This window comes from Cydia strobilella, chromosome 11 (genome assembly GCF_947568885.1).
Source record: "Cydia strobilella chromosome 11, ilCydStro3.1, whole genome shotgun sequence".
Classification (NCBI taxonomy): Eukaryota; Metazoa; Arthropoda; class Insecta; order Lepidoptera; family Tortricidae; genus Cydia; species Cydia strobilella.
This window is the reverse complement of record NC_086051.1, coordinates 3,656,509-3,683,817: the sequence shown is the minus strand read 5'-3', so window position 1 is coordinate 3,683,817 and position 27,309 is coordinate 3,656,509. Positions and strand designations below refer to the sequence as shown.

General features: G+C 34.5%; 2 protein-coding genes and 1 long non-coding RNA gene across 4 annotated transcripts in view; 2 read left to right on the top strand and 1 right to left on the bottom strand.

Annotated features, from left to right (window-relative positions):
- The window catches only part of LOC134745356 (adenylate cyclase type 2-like), a 171,194-nt gene that overhangs the window by 77,716 nt on the left and 66,169 nt on the right, over window positions 1–27,309 (bottom strand). The window lies entirely within an intron of this gene.
- The window catches only part of LOC134745388 (probable E3 ubiquitin-protein ligase sinah), a 67,288-nt gene that overhangs the window by 13,213 nt on the left and 26,766 nt on the right, over window positions 1–27,309 (top strand). The window contains exon 2 of the mRNA XM_063679425.1: window positions 19,999–20,125. Coding sequence (XP_063535495.1) covers window positions 19,999–20,125 — 127 coding nt within the window. The remainder of the gene's footprint in view (window positions 1–19,998; window positions 20,126–27,309) is intronic.
- On the top strand, window positions 16,614–16,814 carry LOC134745231 (uncharacterized). The gene is made up of 2 exons (XR_010128144.1): window positions 16,614–16,703; window positions 16,739–16,814. It is a non-coding gene; the product is annotated as an uncharacterized LOC134745231 (long non-coding RNA).

Sequence of the window (27,309 nt, the reverse complement as noted above, 5' to 3'; positions counted from 1 at the left end):
ACTAAACTTTTTTACGCACTCACATTTTTGGCGACTGTATGTTAAACAAATGTGCCATTTTCAACCAAAAGGGTACTTATTGCCGGTTGTCAATAAGGCGCTATTTCCATATAGCTTCAATTCGAAATCAACCTTATCGACAAGCGACAATGTGGTAGCCACGTAAAAAATATTCGAATTTGTTTCAATTACTTAACTAGATAGGTGTTATTTTGCATATAAACCTTATAGCTTATTTTTTACTAATTAACATTAAAATAAAGATCACATAAGTACTGCAACAACTTTTTTGCTTCAGTCCTTAGACCTCTTTGTAAAAGGACATAGCCCTAGCCCAACGATTGACCATGAATTTTGAGCCTTATCACGATGCAATAAAGTGCAAATAAACTTTATTTCAGCAATGCAACATGGATGTTGACGACCTTAATCGTTGAGTCAGAGTTTCGCAACCTTTCTTTAAAGGGGCTTTGTTTATAGGAGTATTAAAATTTTAACACATCGTAAACTTGCTGCGACAGACTAACAAAATTGTTATAGGACACCACAAACTGCAACTATAGTCATCACGAACACACACTAAAGTCACATAATAAAAAAAAAGATTGAGTATAAAGAGTCCCCGGAAAGCTCGACCGAATTTCCTTTCCATACAAACGGAGTTTTATTCTCATTTTAAAACTACGTGTTGGATTGTAATAAAACTTTGCACATAGAATAACATGAGGTATATCTAGGTCTGTAATTAGTTTATATAGCTCCAGTTTATAAAACAAACGAAATAGAGCAAAAACAAGTTTTGTATGAAAACTTAAATTCGCTGCATTTTTTCAACTATGGTATCTAAAGCTACATAAACTAATTACATACATAGATATACCTTAGCCTATTGTAAGTACAAAGTTTCAGAGAAAACTAGCTACTCGTTTTAAAATGAGAGCGTAACTACGTTTGTATGGAGAACAGAGCTTGCCGGGGACCCTTAATTGTAATTACCTCTATAGGTACTACTTACCTCCTTGCTCTTTATACCTAAGATGGACTAATTACCTTACCCTTATAACTAAGAATAGCTGTAAAAAGTAATGAAATAAATGCATTAGTATTTGTAATGTAATGTCAATTTTATTTTATTATCCTGAGGACGCGCGTCCTACATATATTAGACACACACATCCTACACATATTACACATACTCGTAAATAGACCCAATTGTTTTTGACTCTCTGTCAATTTGATAGAGTTAAAATTAACTGGCAAATTTTTAAACCCAGTCATCAGGAGGGTAAAGTAACTATAATACCTACATTTCGAACTGCCAAACACCGTTTTACACCGTAAATTTTTTGGATACCTACTGAAAGCCGTTTATATTATAAAAGTACTCTGATTTGATTTCAAGTGAGTACCTAATACCTATATATTATTCAGAGCACACCACTTAGGAGTCGTTTGCTCGTGACAGCGCACTGAGGTGCGGATAACCTTTTCAGTTGTACGGTCGCCATCAGATATTTTGGAGCGGCCAAGGTGCTCAAAAATATCTGAACAAGCACTCTAACACTTGACAATAGAGGCGTGTTTAGATATTTGTGAGCGCCTTGGCCGCTCCGATATATCTGATGGCGACTGTACAAATACGAAAATATCCCAATATTATTAATCTAATAACATCAAATAAAGATTGAAAGTACTGAAGCTACAATCTTCTGTTAGTATACTTAGTATTGAACGGATTAAACCCTATAAAAAAAAATATTCATGAATTTTGAGAATATTTCACCAAATTATTTAAAATAAATACGATAATCTAACGAGTAAACATAAATTTTCAATACTGATAAATATTGTTTAGAAATATCGGGCTAGTCTTTACCTAGCCTTTAGCCTGTCGTATCGGGGTCGGGGTGACCCGAGACGCAGGTCCTTATTTGACATTTAAAGTTATATTAATGTTGGTGTTTGTGTACGTCTTAATTTAATTTAATCATATTTTATTATGTAATTAGTTTTAAAGGTTTTAACCGCATATGGAAATCTTTTCTGGATTAAATAATTTCATTTATTCATTCGTTTACAGTATAAAGATTCACTTAATAAAAATAATCATCATTTCATCCAAAAATCAAGAACAGGAATTTGAGCACGTTTCAGATTAAACAACTTGTTAAGGTTTTGAGCCGGTTTTGTACGAATTTGACGATTTAAGTAAAACATTACAATATACCTAGTTACAAACATTACATTAAAATTAACTATAAACCTAACAAAAAAAAAACACCTTAAATAATAACTGATTCTACACCTCCAATAAAAATCCCCCCTGCATCGTACCTGGCTCAATGGTCCCCAAAATGCCTGCAGCATTCCCCCGCTGAACTGCTATGGAGACCTATTGGACCAAGTAAGACCCAGAACGAGGATCACCACCCCTCTCCCGCAAGCGCCGGCCTAATTCCCTAAATAATTCGAACCAATCGATTTACTTGACGATCGTCGTCAGTAAAAAACCTGAGGTCCGAAGTGTGTGAGTGACAAGTTTTAGCTACAAATGTAACGAGGGTTACGAGGGATGGAGACCCTTACCCACAGCTCTTTGGAAAAAGGGAAGGTAACTAAGAGGGTATAATTTATTTACCAAAGTACCTACTGCCATTGAAATTTGAATATTCCATGAAATACATCTGTCCTAATTTATCTTAGCCAAGGGCATAAAAAAGTCCTAGGTACTTTAGTTTTACCAGGATTTACTATTAAATATTACTAGACCAAAATGAAGAAAAGCCATCATACCACAAAAGTCACAAAGCGGAAAAAGGAGTTATTCTCATTAAATAAATAAATAAGTAGTAGTTGGTTTTCTGAAATTATCTACTTTATATATTTTATCTAGTACTTGAATGAGTAATTTGAACCAATTATTTTAAAGTCGCACTTAAACTATCGTGATACATATTTCAAAATATTTAGATCAGTACGGTTTTTACTCACTATTATTTTTAGTCGCTTTTGGCGACATGTTTCGGATTCTTTGGGACACATGTCGCCAAAAGCGACTAAAAATAATAGTGAGTAAAAACCGTACTGATCTAAATATTTTTATTTTAAAGTCATTGAACTAAATCTACTACCACGATTATAATAGAGCACCCCATCTTATTAGTCACTTATAACTTCCAGTCTGGTGGGATGACACATCCGGAATGAGTCAGTCAACGCTGCTCCCAAAATATCCGCCTGTCTGTCTGTATCTCCCGAACTATTTGTGGGTGTGGGGAAATGCTTACGCTATTTCGATTATACAATACGTTACGCGATAGTTAGATTATCTGTGTATCGAGTTGACTAATTTATGTATTTGTATAAAACAGTTTATCCAGATTAAATGCACATCAACGCAGTCTAAAACTTATTTCAATAATATCATTATCTTCCGATATTCTTTCTGACATTCGTAATTCCATCATTCCAATCATTACACTAGTAATGTTGTCATTTTTTAAAGTAATGTCATCATGATAGTGTCTGACCCGTATATGAGTACTGATTCTACTGGAGCGTGAATATTTAAAATTGCACAGTACCTAGGTTACTCATAATTATAATGTTGGTCAATAAGCAAAATTAAGTTTTATTGAAAAATTGTAAAAAATGTTAAAAGTTATCATGACCTGTGTTTTATTTGTTTGCTCAATCTACTACAATTGAAACATTAATGTTTGGGTTATACCGCAGTAAATAAATCCCGGATAATAGTAATTTTTCTTTACTCACTATGTGACTAGTGAATACACCTCACTAAAACTGACTCGGTATATCAAATGGGAAAATCAAAAATCGGTAGGTACCTATAGTTTCCTAGTACAAATAGGCCCCCTTGTATAGGTCAACAATAGGTAATCAGTATCATAAAAAACTAGTAGGCAGGTTTTTGACGACCATATACGTTACCTACAATTACAATGTATGAGATATTGTTTATTTCGAATGGACGTTTAATTTTTATTGTTTTCCTGTTGTTTTGATATATTTCGTTAAACGTAAAAAACCTCATATCTTGATAAAGTTTAGCATATCTCATAATACTTACTCGAAATGAAGTATGCCTTTTGTTACTATTTATTGTAAAAATAATATAAAAATCTATAGCATTTCAAAATTCTCAAAACAAAAAATTACCCATGGCATATCACGCGATGTAATGTAATCTAGACTAACTTTCTTACTTACCTGTCAGGTAAAGGAAAGCTATCATTTACCTGCCCATCTGATTGTAGATAACACTCAATATTATCGATAAACCGTGGGAGTTTCTAGACTTATTGTTAGCGTGTCAGCATGCTCCACTTATAGTATTAAAACTACATTCGAAATAAGCAGGCATTTATTTTAAAATTGGTTCGGTAATTTTATTTAACTCAAATTATTATTTAAAAATGGCGAAGCCTGAAGCAGATATCATCATTGGTTTGTTTGGGATGAAGCATGTTGCTGATTTCTATTTGTGGCCTTACATTAAAAACTAGATAATTATTTTGACAAGTATTACATTAGTCTTTATTTACATACAAGATATATACAGTGGTACTAAGTTAACGAAATTAATAACTAGATTAATAGTATAAGCCAAACTATCATTTCAAGATCCCAATTATTATTTTAGTGGCTTGAATTTGATGCCAGTTTTTTTAATAATATGATGCTTATATTTGGAGCTAATAAATTATTGGCTTTTAAAATATTAATGCACGGCCAAATTATATTATTATATATTATGCTCAATGAAAGGTTCTGTTTAATATTTTAGTTGCCCAGTGAATAATAAGCCTTAAATAAATACATACTTGTCATGAATCCATCAAAATGTTTTAATCGCAATCCGTCCCTGTCCCTTACCTGGTTCGTGCATAATTTTAAATGGCACCTGAGCGCAGGCTAGTCCAACGCTAAAAAAACCAGTGTAAGTGCGCTCTCCGATAACGCGCCTTTGTTACGCATATCGATGACACATTTTAGACTGGTTCTGTAGCGTTCGACTTGCCGGCACTCAGTAACCGCAAAGACCACACAGCTATGGAATAAGTTTTCCCATTAGTTCATTTTAAACCTTATTGCAATCTTCATAGAGTGGTAATTCAATAACCGGTTAAAACGGCCCTACCATTTTTTTATGCTAGTAAGTAGCACGTGCGGTTTCATTTAACAATAGACAAAGGATAAGCCGAAAGGGGACTGTTTGAAATCTAAACACTATACCAAGGATGCTGGCGGCATTTCCTCACTGTATCGCAATGCTGATACGTTGTGCGAGGAAGCCGCCAGCTCTTCGGTCACCAGTTACGGCAACCAGATGCTTCGCGATTTCTGCAAACAACTTGTGCGCGCTGGGACTCCATGGACCTAGAGTTTCAAAACTAGATAATTTTTAAGGTTTTGTTTTGGTAATTAAAGAAGTTAATACTAAATATAATTATGTTGATATTGAAAGAGAAACACCATTGATATTTCTTAATAAGTTAGTGCGTATTTCCGTGATATAAGTATAAGCATTGAGAACAATTAGATCCTTAACAATACTACACATATATATAAGTACCAGCAAAATAATTGAGGATTGATTACACACATCGGTAATAGTTTCACCAAGTTGCAAAAGTGTATGGCCACTTTATGAATGAATTCCGTTCAAAATACGTCCAAGCAATTTTACCGCTCGTTGTATATAGAGTACTAATTGCAAAAAAGGTCATGAATGAACGGACGAGTTAATATGATATAAATGCACGATACTCAAGCTGCAGTTGGCTGCTGAACTTGCTATCTGTATCTATATAGTGTGTATAACGGACTTAAGTACAGTTGTACCAGCAATAATCAACGGACTGGCGAAGTGATCTCAGCAGTGAACTATAAAACTTCCTAAACAATTAAATTTTACGAACGCGATCATGCGATCGTCATGATTACAAACGGTTTAGTGCAACGCGGTTTGTCTGATATATTTCAATGTCGTAATATATCTTTTTATTACGATAAATTTTTATTAGATAAATGTGTAAGACCTAAAACAAAGAATCTATCCACCATAACAAGTAAAATAATACTTATATTCGCTTTAATAAAGTTGAATTTTCCTCGATTGACCTGTGCACTCAGCAAAGGTTGCAGAATTATCACTTTACAAATTAATGAGTAATGATGACTATTCGAATTCCTTATACATATTGTGTTAATATGTTGTAGGTAAACATTAGCTTCATTAATACGATAAGACTTTTTGCTGTTCGACAACACACTGATAAGGTAGGAAAGCGGTTTATTTTTATATTGCGACGTAGTTAAAAATAGATGGAAATAAATACATGATAATATTTTTATTAGATAAGGTAAACTTATAAGGGATATCCGCGTTTATCTTTTACTATTTTCCAATATACCTACGTAGTTTTCCTTCTTATTTATAATAGGGATTATGACACATGTTGAATTTTATAACAAAATCTAGTAACATAGATAATGAGCAATTTATCACAATAATGTAGATATTAAAATAATATATGGAAATAACACAAGAATACAGGACTTGAAAGTTTCAAAATTTAAGTAATTTTTTAACTTCCAAAAAGGAAAAAAGTAAAGGTACCATTCGATTCCTTACGTTTTATTCAAAAAAAAGATTGTATAGCAACTATAGATTATTTCACCGACAAACACGCAATTTTCTTGTTTTGTCCATGCATTCAAGATGGGCTCTCAGTGGCCTTGACGACACGTTCACTTATCGTTTTGTTAGGAGCGTTTCGCGAGTGAAGCACGACTGTCGGACTTTGACTATCTTCTCTAATTCTCGAGACGAAGTGGAAAGATAAGATCTAGACCGTAATAAAATATTTTGCGAGAACATTACTGATATGGATTCGAGTTTGTCATCCGATAGTGTCACGATGTGGGTCAGACTATTCCGATAAGCAAGTACGCGATACAGTAATACGTAATAGGGCGTATTACTGGCTTATCGACCTTACGTATATCCTAATATATTAGTGATCTGATAGGTCACCAAGTTTTTATTTTTCTTGTAAAAGTTGTAGTGAATGTTGGTGATGAAGAGTGCAGCTTTCTTTAGGCTGCCTTTCAGTGAGGCGAAGATGAGAGGAGACGTGCAGGAATTAACCAATATCATTATATTTTTGGTCGTAAATGTCGTAATCCAGCGGAGCGGAGAAGAGATGTGGTTATGGTCTAGTCGAGAGTCCTATTTACGTATGTAACTATTTGCGTGATTATTTTTTATATTTATTTATAATGAGTCTTATAGTTTGCAGAAAATACCAGCAGGCACGAGTATTTTATATTGAATAATTGGTTTATTCATTTATCATATGAATGTCCTTGTAAAAAAATAATAGATATGGTACGCTTCAAAAGTCTTAAAATAAATCCCATTTTAGTTATCTGAAACTTCCGTAGCCACAAAAATAGTGGTTATTCCTAAATTAATGGACAACTTCAACTCCTACCTATTTTATAAGTTCCTATAGCTTTAGTATACTTTTGTATGTAATTTTAGTTTTAAGTTTATCACGAATAATTTGAAATTGAATTTAATGTTGAAAATGGACAAATCATTTGTAATGTTCTGATCTAGGTCTGATAACAATATGATTGTTATTTCGGAAGGTGTTTGACCTGCGAGCCACTTTGTAGCAAAGTAGGTGGATACACAATAGATAATATAAGAACATATAATAATTAATGTACGCATTAAGAACAGTTTATTTAGGTGGTACATACAAATGATATCAATTGAATGATTAATTTACGCAATTAGCCCAATTGAGCTTACCTCACAGTTAATACTAGAATATAGGTTTACGTAAAAGAAGTAGACCAAGGAAAAAGTAGAAGAACATGATGGATTAAAAAAAACCGGACAAATGCGAGTCGGATTCGCCCACCGAGGACAAATAAATTTGTTAGCATTTGTTGTTATAGCGGCAACAGAAATACATCATCTGTGAAAATTTCAATTTTCAAAATCAAGGTTCATGAGATACAGCTTGGTGACAGATAGACAGACGGACAGTGGAGTCTTAGTAATAGGGTCTAGTTTTTACCCTTTGGGTACGGAACCCAAAAATAACGTTATTATTTTGTTTTATCCGTGAACTATAGTTATTTTTCTTCCTGACGAAGATTGTAAAATGCTTCTTTGATACCAAAGGCTGCTTTAACTTTAACTCAAAAAATCGAATATGCTAATTTAACTCGTCTATGTGCAGTTTGCGTTATTTTATCACAGTTACCATAGCCATCTCCTGTCTCCATCATCATATATTATCAGCTCCATGTCATCATTATATTGCATTGTAATCCGATTTACATATGTGCAAAATTTCAGCTGAATCCGAAATCGGAAAGTGGGTCAAATTTAACTTCCAAGATATGACCCACACTAACTAACTTACTAAGCACTTGCACCATCCCACTGATCCGGGGTCAAACCGTTAACCCAGTCAAATTGTAGGTACTGGTAATCATGGTAACTCCAGGTTTAACCGGTTACGTCGTGGTAGAACGTTTGCGACCCCATGGCGCCCCCATAAACGGCAGTGCGGAGAATCGCCGCAGGGGATGTTAGTGGGTATTCTGCTCACCTCCCTCTGACTAACAGAGGGAGCAGGAGGAGCGAGTCCCACATACCACCCCCCCTTATGGGCATCCCTGGCCCGGGGGTGAGATGCGTAAAGGCATTAACCCCTGCGAAAAAAAAAAAGGTTTAACCGGTTAACCCCGGGTTAGTAAATGGTGCAAGTGGCCCTAACAGGGCAAGTTAAATAAAAGCTTGTAATAATAATAATATAATGATAATAGGTAATAAACATTCACATTTCGAATTTCATGGTAGCCGGCAATATTACCCAAAACAAAAGATAACGCCCGACGTCTGTTTACGCATGCGCGGAAGGTATAACACTTCATTCATACCAGGAAGTCACACTGATCACGTTTCCTTCGGCGTACGCACTTCCTTTTGTAACGGATCAAAGTGGCGCATTCGCACTTTAGAGGTATGATAGTAACATAAGTAAATACAATGTCTGCGACGTGCATGTGCATGGAAGAAGAGAAAACAACAAAATATAAACTTGTAGATTGTAAACAGGTAGAAGTATATGTAAATAATTTTTGAATATGACGATGTACAATTACTACAAATAAAATATATTCTATTCTATTCTATACAGCAAACACCTAGGGACTCCGCACACTAACGCTGCGACTTACGTAAGCGGACACTCGCGAACGCGAAGGGGCGCGGCGTAGCGGGCCCAAGGCGTTCGCGTTCGCAACGAGATCGCCCATAGGACACTTCTATAGGTATCAAAGGATGCCGTGCCGCGCCGCTTCGCGTTCGCGTGTTGTTCGCCTACGTAGTACGCTGCGTAAAAGAGGCAGTTGGTTTGAAGCCAATGCGAGGTTTCGTGCGAGGAGCTGGGGTGGATAGAGTAGCGCTACTTCGTTTTTCTGAATGTCTGCAAGCTCGCGCTAATATTTTAGCGTCAGAGTAGGACTACATAATATCGTATTTTTATTCTAAACGTGCCTACTGGAATGTGTTTTTCTGATTCAGAATAGCTAAGTAACCCCGTTAAGACGAAAAATATATAGACTAATAACGTAGAGCTGCTGTGGCGCACAGACGACACATGAAAATTATGGGTATTCCGGAAATCTTATCCTGATTTCCTTAACTTCCTGGTTTTCACAAGCCAATCTATAATTTTTCAATGTTTAACCTTTTTATTATTACCTTAGTGATACGATTGTACTTTCGTAATAGTTTGAAGAAATTGATAGACTCGCAACCACAAAAAATTTACAATTTAGTAGTGTCAGAAATAGATAATTTAGGTATTGGCACACAATTTTGTCACCAGTACAAAATAAGCAGTATCAGTAAAAACTCACCATTGTTGTTCACACAAAGGCTTACGTACTCATTCTGGGCTATTGTTGGTTGCGGAACATTTTCTGATCAACCGTTACCGTCAGTATTCAGCATTCTTGGAACCCAATCGGTCGTGATTCGTACTATTCAAAATTGGAACATAAACTTCAATTTAAAAGTTGGAAACAGTTGGCGGAAAGAAAAGTTTAAAAAACTACCTATTTTAAATAACTATCCACAATTTTAATACTATAATAATATTAATAATTAAAGTTGGAACTGAGAACTATAAAAAGGAAGAATGAAAATGCAAACAAAAAAGTTTTAAATAGTTTCTCAATTTAATATTTCAACCATTCAAATTAAAGAAAAACAACATAAGCCAATATAAAACATTTCAAAAACTAGACCCATAATTCAATCGGCCAGTTATTTGTTACGATTATCTATTAAAAATCATAACGACGAAACAGTTGCAAAAACAAAAGAAGTTCGTTCCACATTCGAATTTGTAAATGTAAATGTGTCTTTATGCCAAAAGAAGTGTGTTTTGCCTTTGGAAATGAGACGTCGCGCGGTGTATTACCAGGTGCCATCGGACGAAGACGAATGTTTTTGCAGTGGCAACCACTCGTACCGAAGCGTGCGACGGGAGACCAAGATGGTTCTGTTTCGGAGATCCGTAAGTTTAATGGGAAAAGTTATTAGGAATATTGTGAAACATAATGTTACGTTGTTAGACTAACAAAACGCACAAGATGCGAATGTCGTTAATATAATATAAACTTAAAAAATCGTAGACGATAATTTATTATAGGTAATAATAATAAAACTTTGTTAAATGCCTGTGAATTTGAATCCAATGCTGTTACCGCAAAATTCAAACCAACAAATGAAAATCGGTTGATTAATTTTCCTTTTTAAAACTTAAATTATGTACTATTTCAGCAATTATTGCATTGAAAAAAAGCAACGAAACTATGTTCTGATAATCTCCTTAGAACTTTTCTTACTTGGCTATTCATTTTCACTTCAAAGCCTTGTATTACTGAATTTACTTCACTGTCAAATTTTCATAATCAAACTATTTATAACAGGCGTCATAATTATCATAAACCATTTCGCAAATATAACCAGCGTTCACTATTTTACCACACGTGAACACATGTCAACTAAACCAGAAAATTCTAGTGGGAAATTATATATAACATGTGAAGTTTACTTATATATTGTATATGTTAACACTATATTGTGGACCTGTTAAACTTGATTATCGAATTTGAATCTTTATGTTTGATTTATATTTTATGTGTAAAATTATCGGTGCCTTGGTAATTGACTACATCACGAAATGCAGTCGAGTGACAGGATACAATCAGAAACCAGAAACCAAAGATAGATATAACTCCGTAATAGATGGATACAGTCTAAGGAAAAAACGTGCCTCGAATCCTCGAATATCAAGAAAATTTGATTCTCGATCAGAGGGCGCTACTCGCTTTGGCCTACTGTCGTATAAATGGCGTTGACGGTTTCATTTGTTATTTAACAATTTTAACGCATATTAGTGAAAGAACATGGGTCAAAATCATAAAAATAATTAATGCAAATAAAAAAAATCATTTATCCATATTTAAATACATTTTATCGTATTTTTATAAATCTTCATTTTTAGTTTTAAGGTGTGTCGATAGATGGCAGTGAATTTACTGGGGTTACAAAATTTACTATGACAGTACCGCTCTATCTTATTATATCCTCTTTGCCAGAAACCATTACATAGGAATGCTATGAGAATAATATAATTCCTACATAATGGTTTCTATGTTTGACTGGTAGAGAATGCCACGAAGCATTAAGTCCACCATTTGTACCTTTTTTGATGTGCAATAAAGTTTAAAATAAATAAATAATATAAACCTATATCTTGAAAAATACGGCTAAGGAAATTTCCTTCGACCTTCATCCTTCATCCACCATTGTGTACTGTAACTTTTATATTATTATTAGCCTATGTGTGTGTCCCACTGCTGGGCAAAGGCCTGCCCTCTCGCTTTCCAATCCTCCCTGTGCTGAGCATGATCCCGCCAATCACGCTGGAACGCATCGAAATCGTCCCGCCATCTCTTTCCCAGTCTGTGTCATTCGGTCGGTCATTGTGTACTTACATAACTTCATTATATTGTATCATGTTAATAATTTTGTCATATGATAGACGTAGTTGTAACTATAGGCTGTATTAGGTATGGATGTATGGTTAGGATGTATTAGGTATGACATTGAGTATGGTCAGTGTAAATACTAACAGTCAACGGACTTTTTACTTCTTATGCCTAGCTCGTCTGTTGCCTTAAGGCGGTTCCCTGAGCCAGAAGGCTAAAAATCTCCTTATATGATCATATTTTTCTAAGAGACGTTGATATTCGTAGACGTGGAAAAAATATATGTAGTTCTTGATTATATTATCTTTAATTTATAAGCTTCCGATACACGAATTATGCCACTTCGCTCGATACAATTAATTCCCAAAGTAACCTCTAACTAGGACTTTTAATCCAACTTTACTCGGTTATTTATTATGTGACACTATAAACAAAAAAATGTTTTTTTGTAGAATTCGTGGTTAAAAAGTATTAAGTAGCTATTTTATATTTTTTTGTAATTAATACCTACTATTTTTTCTATGTCATTGACCATGGTCAGTTAAAATTGACCATTCGTCAAAACCGGCTTCGTATAAACGTACATAAAGACGTACAATACATGTAACAAATGGTCTTTATCATTTTTAGGCCACAGGTGACCCTCGCGCAGGCGGCTTTCTCGCGCAAAGATTGGCCATAGCAATCCAGCGCGGGAACGCTGCCTGCGTGATGGGCACCCTACCAAGGGCACAAAATTTTGATAGGTATTTTTAATTTTTAGCTTTAGTTATTACAATTGTAGTTAGTTTTAGTTTTATTATTTATTTTATGTGTAATTGTTATTTTTTTTTTGTAATACTTTGTAATCAACATTAATATTAAAATATCTTTAATCTAATTTTCAAGATATTTATTTGTCTTATTCATTTGTGGTTGAATTCATTTGTTCTATTTTTTGTTTCCTTTTTTTATTGCCATGGTGTATTCGTATAAGAATTCTCAATATATTTATATTATATATATGTATGTACTTATTTTGACCTGACTGATGCCGGAGCAGAATTACCTAATAATAATATTTTCTAAAAAAAAAATTTCACGAGAACTCAATTCTATTTCAATTCATATCGCAATGGTTTACCAGTATTGCTCGTTGAATTGTTCTCACTTCTTCCTTCATTTCTAAACTAAAAATCATATCGGCGCTGGCGCAATTATTGAGTTACGTTATTGTATTGAATTTTATTTTAATCGCTGTATGGAAGGATAACTAAAGTATTGGTATTGTTACTAAATTTTTTCTCTTTGTGTTAAGGTATACAAATACTTAAAGATTTATAAGTAGAATCATGCTATGAAAAAGTGAAGAAATCGATTCTTCCTAGTTTAGCATACAAATTGTGTAATAACTAGGATGTATATTTATGACACACAAGTGTACACTCGCTAGTTACCATAGTATTTTCCAAATTATATCAATTTCAAAATAAATACATAGCATTCGGCCAGTGCCGAGATGAAAATTAAAAAACATGTCTGTAATTTATGTGCACTTTTACCCACGTCAGCATTGCTGGTCAAAAGTTGAATTGAGAATCCATTTAAACACTTATTTGAAGAATAAATCATGAAATCTTTACAAAAAAATTACCTCATTTTATAGACTTATCTACATTTATCTACATAACATTAACATGTGAAAGTGATAGAGCGTAATCTCTAATCAAAACGTAATCTCGGCACGTACTATCCCTCCAACATACAAAATAAAAACTCGTATGAGCTTGATCCTGTCTGTACAATGACCTGTTCAACTTTACTAGCATGATGATTTTTATCCACTTTTGTTATAGCAACATGGACTATTCGCTTACAGGGAAATTGTATTAGGAATTATGCTAGGCCTTCGTTAACAATTTGTCTTACTTGACTGCATGTAGACAATGCCTTTTATTGTAGCTTGGATTGATTGTGCTAGGTCAACCGAAACAAAAAATGTAATTATGAATTTCGCTCGTTAGAAAATCGAATCTGAAATATTACTAACTATCAAGCATATAGCAAGATTAAGCGAGCTATTTATTCTTCATTCTTGTTATATTTTTATTCTTCATTATTGTAATATTCACTGACAATACGTCAACAGGTGAGATATTTGTAGGCTCGCAACGCTTAGCTGTCAGCGAAAGTGTAAAATTTAGGGTCTCCGACAACTGTGGAGGAAATATACTGCAATATTCCTTGGGTTCACTTGTCTGTTTCCGCTTCACTCTGCAGTCTGTTACCGGAATTGTAAGCGTCGTAACTTTATTTTCGAAACAAGAAAGCCATCCTATATTACCGTGGCATATCCTTTCCCAGCGTTAACTTGTAATGATACACACTTAACTCCATTCTAAAAAAACAACCTACCTGCCTCACTAATCACAAAACATTTAAAGAGTGTGAATAAACTCCAGTATAACGATACGTAGCAGCTAATTGCATTGAGAGGCCAGTGTATACTGGTAACTTTGTAGCAAAGTGGTGGGTTAGGGTTTTTGAATTCTGGCATCCGGTGGTAACCTGTTAATCTGTCCAGGAATTCTCATTGCTCACAGAGCGCAGGTGAATCGACTGATCAAACTAGTGTAGCGTGGTCTAGAGATCCATAGAAAATATGCGTAATCAACGATCGCACTTATAATGGTACAGCGTTTAGGCAATTGGAACGTTACGTCACTGGTTAGTGGGGTTTCTTGTTTTTTTAGTCAGGAGACGGCAGACACAAAGATATACTTAAGGGACCAGGCAAACCTGAAGGGCATTATAATCTAGAATTTAGCTAGAAAAACCGGACAAGTGCGAGTCGGATTCGCCCACCGAGGGTTCCGTACTTTTTAGTGTTTGTTGTTATAACGGCAACAGAAATACATATGTCAAAACCAGGGACCGGACAACCCTTTCCGCGATAAAACCCTTTCAATGGGCGACACTTAAACACGGCTAACACAATGAAAGACTTTCCCTTTTGAACTGCAAGCCCATTCATACCCTTACCTTTGACTAACCCTTACCGAAAAGCTAACCAAAAATAAGGCTAGCTCTTAATAAGGGTTACCCTTATCTTTAAGCGCTTTTTATAAAGGTTTCCCTTTGCGTGAAAGAGACAGGATTAGTATATATCTACGGTAGTGTATGAAAAGGAAAGAAAATACGTGCCTAGTCAAAAAACGCCGCCGTCGCCGCCGACGATCGCTCGGATTCGAAGTAATGTGTGCTTTATGAACAAGGTAGACGACTTAAATTAGCACGCTTATATGCTAAAAGGGAAGCCCTTTATAAGGCTAACCCTTATAAGCAATATGCAAGGTGTTGGTGAGCGGATCATAAGGGTTTTGTAAGGGTATTTGGGCTACCGATTACTCAAATGTGGTAGCTTTATATAAGGGTTTTTAAAACCAAAACAAAGGGTTTCGTCTGGCAAAGGGTATGGTGAGTTAAGCCTTATGCAATACCCTTATAAAACCCCGATAAGGGATAGCGGGCCGGTCCCTGGTCAAAACTTCAACTGTCTAGCTATCGTGGTTCATGAGATACAGCCTGGTGACAGACAGACAGACGGACGGACAGAGGAGTCTTAGTAATAGGGTCCCGTTTTTTTACCCTTTGGGTACGGAACCCTAAAAATGACTGACTTAATTTTTCCTAACGTTGGTTAAGTTAGTTCACCGTCTCAAAATAAAGGTCTCAGTTTAGCACGACATTGTAGGTGAGGTACAGACACTACCCCTACCACTTTCGACACTACCCCTACCACTTTCGACACTACCCCTACCACTTTCGCACTTGTCATCTCATATATTTGTATTCAGGATATCATACTAAATGCACTGATATCAAATATACCCATATCCGAGGCAACATGAGCGAAAATCGATTTCTAGAAGACTTTTCGAGAAAAGGCCAGGCCACTATTTAATCGTTACAATTTCCCTGTTTTATTGACATTTTAATGAATGACATTGACGTGTTTGCCTACAGGATAAATGCTAAATAATGTACGCAGGTAGGTATGTCTGTAAGTACATACGAACGTTATGTCTGATGCGTCAATACAAGGAAAGACAAATTAGGTGTAATAAATGATTTATTATGTTTCCATTAGTTCCATTAATTGTAGCTTGGTGCCTTGACAGCTGTTATCTCATACAATTTTACGATTCATAGCGATAAATTAAACTGAGGAAGCTGTCATAGTTATGCGCCACAATATACATACACATAAAATATGTCTATTTTATTACAATTGCAACTACTGACAATCCCTACTAATATTATAAATGCAAAAGTAACTCTAATCCTGGCTGTCTGTTATCTCTTCACGCTTGAACCGATAAACCGATTAAGAGGAAAGGGGACGGCCGCTTCTCTATACAAACGGAGTCCCCATTTTCCTCTCTGGATATTGACATTATGGAAAATATTTTTACATAATTTGATGTACATTAACCATAACTATGCCACTATGTTTGTTTTTTTAGATTTTTAGGGTTCCGTAGCCAAATGGCAAAAAACGGAACCCTTATAGATTCGTCATGTCTGTCTGTCTGTCTGTCTGTCTGTCTGTCTGTCTGTCTATCTGTCCGTCCGTATGTCACAGCCACTTTTTTCCGAAACTATAAGAGCTATACTGTTGAAACTTGGTAAGTAGATGTATTCTGTGAACCGCATTAAGATTTTCACGCATCTTGGAACTGAAACTCAAAAAAATTTTTTTCATCAAACCCATACGTGTGGGGTATCTATGGATAGGTCTTATTTTTTTCTAAACTGAATAGTTTGCGCGAGAGACACTTTCAAAGTGGTAAAATGAATCCCCCCCCCCTGTAACTTCTAAAATAAGAGAATGATAAAACTAAAAAAATATATGATGTACATTACCATGCAAACTTCCACCGAAAATTGGTTTGAACGAGATCTAGTAAGTAGTTTTATTTTTAATACGTCAAAAATCGTAAACCGCAATTTACCTTTCACTTATGTTTCACATAAAAAATACAATGTTTAAATTGTGTAATGTACGGAACCCTCGGTGCGCGAGTCCGACTCGCACTTGGCCGGTTTTTTTGATTATTGTAAAAATTAGGAGCGAATAACAGTTTTCATACAAATTTTTAAATGCTCCTAACTCTTATAATAAATAAAAATTCAAAAAAAATCTAGTAGCTGTGGTTGATATGATTATATGATATACTACAAATTGTGTTAAAATATTTTCAATAATGTTAATATCCAGAGAGCAAACTGAGGTCTACGTTTGTATGAAAAGGCGATTTCGCGCGGGTCCTCCACGAAATTTGTTATGTCGTATATATAATCAAAGATAGATATAACTCCGTAATAGATGGATACAGTCTAAGGAAAAAACGTGCCTCGAAAATCAAGAAAATTTGATTCTCGTTCAGAGGGCGCTACTAGTTTTGGCCTACAGTCGTATAGATGGCGTTGACGGTTTCGTTTGTTATTTAACAATTTTAACGCATATCAGTGAAAGAACATGGGTCAAAATTATCAAAATAATTAATGCAAATAATAAAAAAACATTTATCTATATTTAAATACATTTTATCGTATTTTTACAAATCTTCAATTTTAGTTTTAAAGTGTGTCGACAGATGGCAGTGAATTTACTGGGGTTACAAAATTTACTATGACAGTCCGCTCTAGTATAAGTTACTCTATGATATAATATATCGAAACGATCACGTGACTGTTCGTTCGCATCCCGGTATTTACTTACCGATTGGCGTGTGTCGATGAACGATACGCCTATCGATAAGTAAATACCGGGATGCGAACGAACAGTCACGTGATCATTTCGATATATTATTTATGAACGATTATCATCTTGGCTACGACCCGTAGGATAAACATTATCCCATGCAATATCTTCTCACGTAAGTATAAGATCAATTTATGGCAAAGACACAGTACCGTAAAATGGGGTGAGTAGGGTTCGCGGGGGAAGTTAAAAAAAAAATTAAAATTATTTATTTTCGTAAAATATACAGGTGTCTATAAGTAGGGGATAGTGCTGCCCGGTAAGCAAAATTTGCCTGTGTTGGGCAACACCGCTCTTCCTTAATTAACAGATTGTTACACGAAACATTTTTTTAAGTACTAGTTTAAGTAATATAAACATGTATACAATTAAAATTTTATATATAACATTTGTTTAAAGAACTAAGTGAATAACTGGGTTGTTAGACATGCAGTAATAAAAAAGGAATTAGAGGAATTCAAATTAAAATTAAGAGTTGGGTTATGGATGGGGGTGAGATGGGTTTTTAAGGCTACTGCTACGAAATAATGTATTCCAATTTAAAATGGAGCTACAGTATTACTCATAATAAAAAAAAACGATCCAACAATCTTCCAAAATCACCTTTGTATAAAAACCCATCTGACCCCAATTACGAGGGACTACGGGGTGAGGTGGGTTTTCCTGTTTATCGTCAAAGTTATGAAATGGAACTACCCAAAATAAAATAAAAACTAAAATACAAACGTCCGGAACACTCATTCAGTTTGCATATGTAAAAATAAAATGTTATCGAGGTTTGAATGTCAGTTTTCCTCCTACTCACCCCATTTTACGGTAGCAGTACATGCAGTATTACGTCAACTAATCGCAGTTGCAAAAGCCTAGATCTGCAGTGTGTTGCGCAAACGCACCTTTCATAACTGATGGAGCTGAGAGGCAAAACACCAGTTACCATAGATGACAATGTTGCACTACTTGCGATAATCAGAATCATCATCTTCTAGTTTATCCACTCTACTTGTTTTTACGAAAGCGACTGTCATCTGACCTTCGAACCCAGGGAAACTAGGCCTTGTTAGGATTAATCCGGTTTCCTTCACCGAAAAGCGACTGGTAAATATCAAATGATATTAAGTACATAAGTTTCGAAAAACTCATTGGTACGAGCCGGGGTTTGAACCCGCGACCTCCCTCCTCACTCCTTGGATAATCATAAACATATGAAATGTATTAAAGTATAGAACCGCAGTATATATGAACCATTCAAACATTTTTCGATCATAACTCATATACCTTCAATTAATTAAGTAGGTCATTTGTAGATAAGTTTGTAACGTTATGCTTTTTAGAAACTGTCACAAATAATATAAAAAGTAACGTCACAAATACAAAAAAATGGAACATAAGTTTGATTTCCTTTGTCGAATAAATATTATTATAAAATTTAATTAATTAATAATTGTTTCTTCTTTTCACGTAATATTCTTACGTATCCGAAATGTATTGCACAATATTAGACACATTATTGCATTACAGACATAAATAGGTTTAGGTAACTAAGTGGTAATCCTTGAAATATTGTTTAGAGTGAAATGTTCTTAATCGTTTTTTAATGATGGTAGTAGTATCACCAAATTATATTGCAGAAAATACAAGAAATCAATTTATCATTTTAGAAGTAAGGAACCTAAAGGGGGGATAATGTGATTTGTGGGTAAGATAGATAGATATAGAGAGGTAAGCCGACTTTGGCAACAACTGTCATTCGCTACTAGAGGACTTGTTTCAGAGTTAAAAAAGCTTAGTACCTATATAGTTTTTTTTTTTTGTTTCATGTTTTTTTCACATGAAATAATTTAACTTCACACGAACTGGTGCGTGTGAAGTTAAATTATTTCTCCAAGATTAAAAAAAAGTTGATTATTATAATAATATTATATTTTATCGATTTGTTTTAGTAAGAAACCGACCGAACCGGTTAAAAAATAAATGATTTGTTTCTCGCATTACTTTTTGGTTTATTAAATTAGTAAATAGCTGTAGATATGTAACCTACTAATGTAGCATTTGTTAATTTGATATTTTCTTGTCCACAGTTCCATTCGGTGACAGAAAAAAGACAGCACAATGACTGTGGAGAAAACAGTGTGACGATAGTCACAGAGAAGAAGATCGAAGATGATTCGTCAGACTCATCCAGTGGAGAAAATGTCGAAATCGAAGGTAATTAAACTATTAATCAATAGAAAACATAATATAGGTACGGAACATGGATTTGTTGCCCATAATTTGAAAACTGACAAAAAAATTCCATCTAGGTTTTTCTTGGTATGGAGGATTACAACAATAATTTAAAGTCAACCTTTTTTGTCTGAAAGGAAATTTAAGAATAGTCGTGGAATAAAAAAGCTTTTTTATAAATTTATTTTAAAACCGAAAAGTAGACAAATTTATTGACTCTATATTTAGGTGGTGCATAAAAACCAAATATGACAATAATTTGATCAAAATCGTCACAAGCTAGTATAATAATACCGCTAATTGATTCCGAGCCTAATAATCCATGAATTAACTGTACATTCCAATAACACAGTACATTACAATAGTCAATAAATCCATTTAATTACAGTTTCCGAAAGTATTAGTAAAACGAGAATTCGTGGTTCTAATTTGGCTGAACAACACCGCATAGAATCGGTGAAATTTAATCTATTGCGCTATTGATTCCAATGCCATGTCCAGTGATTCGTAAAAACTTGAATTTGCTACAATATACAATTTGCACCAAAAAGCGTCGATAAAGGGTTTTATTCGGTGCTTTCGGCGATCTTTAGCGAATATATTTGTAAATGTGTAGACGAGTCAATTTTATTTATTTTTATTTTATTTATTTGGCTCACAAAACAAGTTACAGACAATTTCAGAAATTAATACAATATTAGCATACAGTTCAGATCTAGACTATAACTCTAAGCATGTGTGCACAGAAGGATTAGAAGATTTAGTTACAATTTATTGCTAGGGAGGTGAGATGCCATTTCTACACAAGATTATGGACAGAAAAGTAAAATAAACAGTAGCAAGATCCAGTTTACAGAGTTGCGTGCGCTAGTAATTAATCTACCTAAGTCTAAAACTAAAACTAAATTATACTAAATATTTTCAATTAATTAATTAATCAAAAAGCGTTTACGGAAATTACAATTATGAACGCAGCCTATGGACACAAAATTTTGCGGATTTTATTTTTGAATGTGGGTAAGCTGCATTCAAATAAAATTATTAAAATAAAATGAAATTTTATTTTATACAAGAATCCGGTTGTTATATTCTTAAGGAAGGGGCTTCTTGAAGTAAAGTCAGGATATCAGGAACAACTTTAATAAAAAAAATCTTATATTTAAGTATTATGTGAAACGAGAGGGGCGCGTTATGTAATGTACCAAGAAGTACTGTGCCCTGTTTATCAAAAGCTTGTAGCTTGTAATACAAGTGGAAGTCCCTTTCTAACAAAAGCTATCAAAAAGGGACTTCCACTTGTGTTACAAGCTACAAGCTTTTGAGAAACGAGTCCCGACTCGATCAAGTTCAAGCTACGAATAAATTCCTGGTTACAGGACCCGTCTGTTATAGTGGGACATTGACGTCACGTCACGTCGATAAGTGTCGTGTGCCAATTTGGAGACGACCTCGTCCTATCTAAGTACTCGGCGACTTGTTTTTGTCATAAAACAAGGAACTCCTTGTTTAGAGATTTGCACGTGTAAGATAAGCTTAGAATAACAACTTTATCAAATCAATTAAAGAGGTCCCATAGGGATACTAATGATTGGCACAATGGTATATAACAAGGTACATAATGTAAGTACCCGATTCTTATATATAATAAAACTATAATGACAAACTAAACTATAATATACTATTTATTTAATTTGCACACTACATTAAAAATAAAATACAGAATTTGAGAAAATCTTAAAAAATAATATAGTTACATGTAAAAAATCCGCAACGCAGGCTTCGTCAGGTGGCTACAAATGCAAATCAGCAACATACTTCGTCCCAAAAATACCAATGATGATATCCGCAACAGGCTTCGTCATTTTTACTATAATTAAAATAGGACTAAATAAAACTATAGTAAGTCAATAAAACTTTAAATACCTATATGACATGACATGTACAGATGTGCAAGTTTGCGAAGTGGATATTTCGAAATTTTGGATACTTTCCGACGGCATACCAGTAAATATAGAATAGGGATATTCAATATACAATTTTTCACACATTTTAACGAAATATCGGATAATATCTCATAATAGATTTGAAGTAAGATTTTTTTTTATTTAAGATTTTGTTTTAATCCAATAATAACATTGAAGTAGCGGCATTGCCGTTGACAGTAAAAAATGCTATATTTGTTACGTCTTTATTTCTCGTAAGTAAACGAATTAAGTCTTGCATGTTTGCAGTGTGCTAGAGTCAAAGGTGTAATATGCTAATAATTTCTGAGATTCCTCACATTTGTGTGTAAATATGCAATGATTCAATTATTTACAATCGTTGCTTACGATAGCCACATACAAGTAATTTTGTCAACAGCGCAATTTTTTTATGTTCGACATTGATGCCTACCTTTGACGTAAAACAATGGCTATTGTGTAGGCGTAGAGGAATTCTCTCAGTCACGCGTATACATTGTATGCATATAAACTTGTTTGAAAATGATAATATTTTGTTGACGAAATTGCCGTAAAAATTTTTTGGCGGATACTCGTATTTCTAAATACTTTAAAAAAAATATCGTTGTTTATTATCAAAAAATCTCAGCGTGAAAAAAAATTTATTTAAGCAAACAAATGTAACAAGCAATATACGTAACATTAAGGGGATCCCATGCCCCAATGACCTTCGATTTGAATCCCTTAGTTTTGTAATGTTTTTTGTAGCTTATCATATTAACAGCAACGTATTTTAGCAATATAGTATCCCATATTTACTTCAAAGTTCATTGTTTTCGAAATATTTGGCATCAAAGTTGAACAATTTTAGGCCAAAAAACTGGTTTTCTGGCCATAACTTTTGTGTTAATTAGTTTAAAATTAAAACGTTAGACAAATTTTTAGAGACGTCTAAGACGAATCCAAATATGTAGATTTCGTATAAGTAAGATCTTTCACAGCAATCGAGATACGAATAAAGTGTTTTTTTAGACAATGTTTAAAACAATCATAAATAAATAAGTATTCATTTTTTTCACAATCCGGTAGACAAAAATGGAGATAAAAGATTGAAGAACCGATAGCCGCTTGTCTTATCATTCTATATGTAGTGCAAAAGTAGGAGATACGATTCAAAACTTGTCAAAAATCGATGAAAACCTCAGGGGATAGTCCTACTAAATTTGCCACATTTTTAAGGTACGTATTTCTACCAACCTAGTTGCTAGTGCAACCTAGCTGAAACGTCGGAAAAAAGGTAGAATAATGAAAATTAATCGCGTTAATGACATTAATTATAGGTATTTCTTATACTTCACAATAAAATTCTGTTTTACAGTCGCAAGTGAATACATACTATGTAATTACTACGTAGGCAACTCAAAATCACAAAAGCAAACCAGGTGTACGTACACACAGCTGCAAAAGCGCATACGCAACAACGCATACACAAAGTTTTAATGTTTTAGGTGTCCACAAAAACACAGTTGGCTGGTTCAAATTCAAATCATTGACGCCTCAATAAACCTTAGGATAATAAACATCCTTCGTATTTCATCTCTTGCGCAATGTGTGCATTAACATCTTGTGAAAATCAGTAAAGAATTCAAGAGGTACATTAACATATATATATATGAGTACAGATTATTTTGCATCTACGCGTTACAGGAAAACGTGGCTTCATTCAAAAGTGTGTCATTGCTACAACAGTACAAACCATGCAACTCAATCATGACTTGTCAAACTGATAATAGAGGTAGGTACAAAAGTATCATAGTATTTTTTAGGGTTCCGTACCCAAAGGGTAAAAACGGGACCCTATTACTAAGACTCTGTCCATCTGTCTGTCACCAGGCTGTATCTCATGAACGGTGATAGCTAGAAAGTTGAAATTTTCAAAGATGATGTATTTCTGTTGCCGCTATGACAACAAATCCAACAAATACCAAAAAGTCCGACTCGCACTTGTCCGGTTTTTTTTATCTTTCCTTGCATTCATGTGCCTACACTAACATTATATGTGCTATTTTCAACCAAATAGGTTTGTCGCTTGTCAGTAAGGCGCTATTTCCATATAGCTTCAATTAGAAATCAACCTTATCAACAAGCGACAATGTGGTACCTTTTGGTTGAAAACGTCACATATGTTGGTATACATTAAGTAGGTAATAGGTACCATTACATTACCTACAAACAAAAGTTGATAGAGGTAACAAAACAAACCTAGCACACAGATCATTTGCTAAATATGTACTTACCTACATAAAAATACTGTATGCGTTTTGATTATTAACAACCGTTGGCTGTGAAAATCTTGTAAATTTTTTTTTTTCTTTAAAAGTTAAATGCACCGTAACAAATTGAAAACGTTTTGATCCATTATAAGTAATTCACGACCAAAATACCAAACTATCCGTTGAATAAATATTTGATTGCTTACTATAGTCAAATATTTGACAAACAGCTCAAACATTGAGACAAAAGTATTCATGGAAATTCTATCTTAGTCATATAAATGACCTACATCAAATAAATTAGTCATTAATTTCATAAATTTGCCTATCTCGTCATCTCTGTGTCAATAACTCGTCATATAAATCTCGGGAAGTGCCTCATCTGATATTATTTTATCTGTATTTACTTGTGTGTGACTTAATTTGGCGCTTTGATATCTCGTTGTGTTGTGACGTCACGCGTGACATCACTAGTGGGAGTAGTGGGTGTTTCTCGAGAATTGTGATTTGTGAACGTTAGCGGTGCTGCGAGTAAGACGTGGATTCCAAGTATTCCAACGTGAGTTGGCTATTAATTGAGTTTATTTGAACTTGATATCCTTCGAAAAATAACTGTTTTAATTTATAGACCAACATAGTGAATTACTGATTGCATTTGATATATTACTATATTTTTTAGTTTTTGAAAAAACAGGCGGGCAGCCACAAATATAGTATTATTATCCGCTATTAACATTATTAACAAAACTAAATGTTGCAATAAACTCTCGCTCTAGAGTAAACAAGAACACCTGGCGTTGTATCCGCAAGGACTTAGTTATTAAATTATACCAAGCTTATGAAATAAAACTATGAAAACGGATTATATCGCGTATATTGAATTTATAATACACCCGTCGCTCGTTAACCACGAACGCTGTAAAGGGTTCGAAACGTCGGGATGTATTATAAATTCAATATACGCGATATAATCCGTTTCCATAGTTTTATTTCATGAGTAACTATTGCGGTAACACACACAGTTGTCCACTCGACATAAAAGATAACTTACACCATGTCGGCTGTATAGTATGCGATCTATCTACTGAGCTCGTTCACTTACCTGTACTGACAATGGCATTCTGTTAAACAAAAGCCATTATTTCTTTTGTGCCTGAGCGCGTGGCCTTTGTGCCTGATCGCGTGGCTATTGTGTGGGAGCCTCAGGCACAAAGGCCACGCGCTCAGGCACAAAAGACATAATGGCTTTTGTTTAACATAACGCCATTGTTAGTACGTAAGTGAACGAGCTCAGTAGAGATAGCGTTAACTATACACACTCGCCGATAGCCTCTTGCTGAGAGTCTCGGCACCGATCCGATCGCGAGACGAGACAAGGAAGCGCGAGATGAGAAGGGAGCAGCATGTACACACTCGTTCTCGGCCTGTCTCGGGGTCTCGACGAGTGTGTAGAGCCCGCATGAGACATTGTCATGCAGCTAAAAAAATGCCTGAACTAGAGTCGGATCAAGCTATTTTTCTATGAAAATATGATGAGTTATTGACACTCCCTCACTTTGTTCTTATAATGACGTATAAATGCTAACTAGGTAGCCTGACGGGCTTTAGCATTTTTGCGACTTTTACCTTCATTTCTCCTTATAAATACCCTACCCGTTGGTAGAGGATATTATCCTGTGTAAAAAATATCCTTTATGATACAGTTACCAGTTACAACCTATCGGTGTACATAATACCATCAAAATTCGTTGTCGTTTATGTATGATTGAGTAACAAACAGATTTTACATAAATAATACTATTAGGATCTTTGACCAACATCCATTACATTAAATAATTCCTTGCGACATCAAAGCGACACTACCGGTGTTTACGCCCATGCAAAGTAAATATCAAATTACTGGCTAGCCTATGTCACAACCTATTGCAATCTCCGGACCTGAATGCATCATAGAATAGATAGGTAGTACCTACATGACCTAGATGTAACGTATATTTAGTCAAAAATCAGAGACATTCAAAATATATGAGAAAACAAAATGAGATGAAGTACCATGAAAATAAAAGTAACATTAATTCAATAAAATAAAATATATAATATCGTAAGGCGGTTATTACATTAAATGATTAAACACACACCCCAATTGTGAGTATTGGATGGTAGTATAACATCTTTATATTAGAGTTTTGAATGATTCACGGTTAGTTTCACTAGACTTATATTGACCGGGATATAGACCGTGATTACCTTTTGTATTATTTGTGAGCTCCCGATATTTCGACGCAGTTACATGCATCATGTTCACCAGTCACCCGTGAACATGATGCATGTAACTGCGTCGAAATATGGGGAGCTCACAAATAATACAAAAGGTAATCACGGTCTATATCCCGGTCAATATAAATCTTTATATTATCTTTATATTATTTTTATCTTTTTATATGCATGTAACTGCGTCGAAATATCGGGAGCTCACAAATAATACAAAAGGTAATCACGGTCTATATCCCGGTCAATATAAATCTTTATATTATATGGGATCTTATATAAATACATATCGCTGCCTATGTTTCCGAATGTATTGAATCTTTCTTAGTCTTTAAATCGTTTTTCTCTATTTATTTTGTTAGTAGCATACGTATTCGTACTTTCGTAGCATTAGTTCATGTATATTGTATGTCCCATATATCCGACCGCATTACGTTTCATCCTAATAAACCTGTAACTCTAAACCGGTTCCGTTTCTAGGTCAACGCTTTGGCTGAAACTTACAGCGCCGAAAAACGATATCACAGTTTTGAACGAAACTCTATTAGGTTTCCATCAAGTTAAAATGTTTTAGTGTTTTTAGCCAGTTAGCTTATATATAACATTTAAAATTTTCGCGTTCTGAACACATATTAAAACACATTTAGAATCGGGTCTATCGCGAATTTATTTTGTTACCTTTATT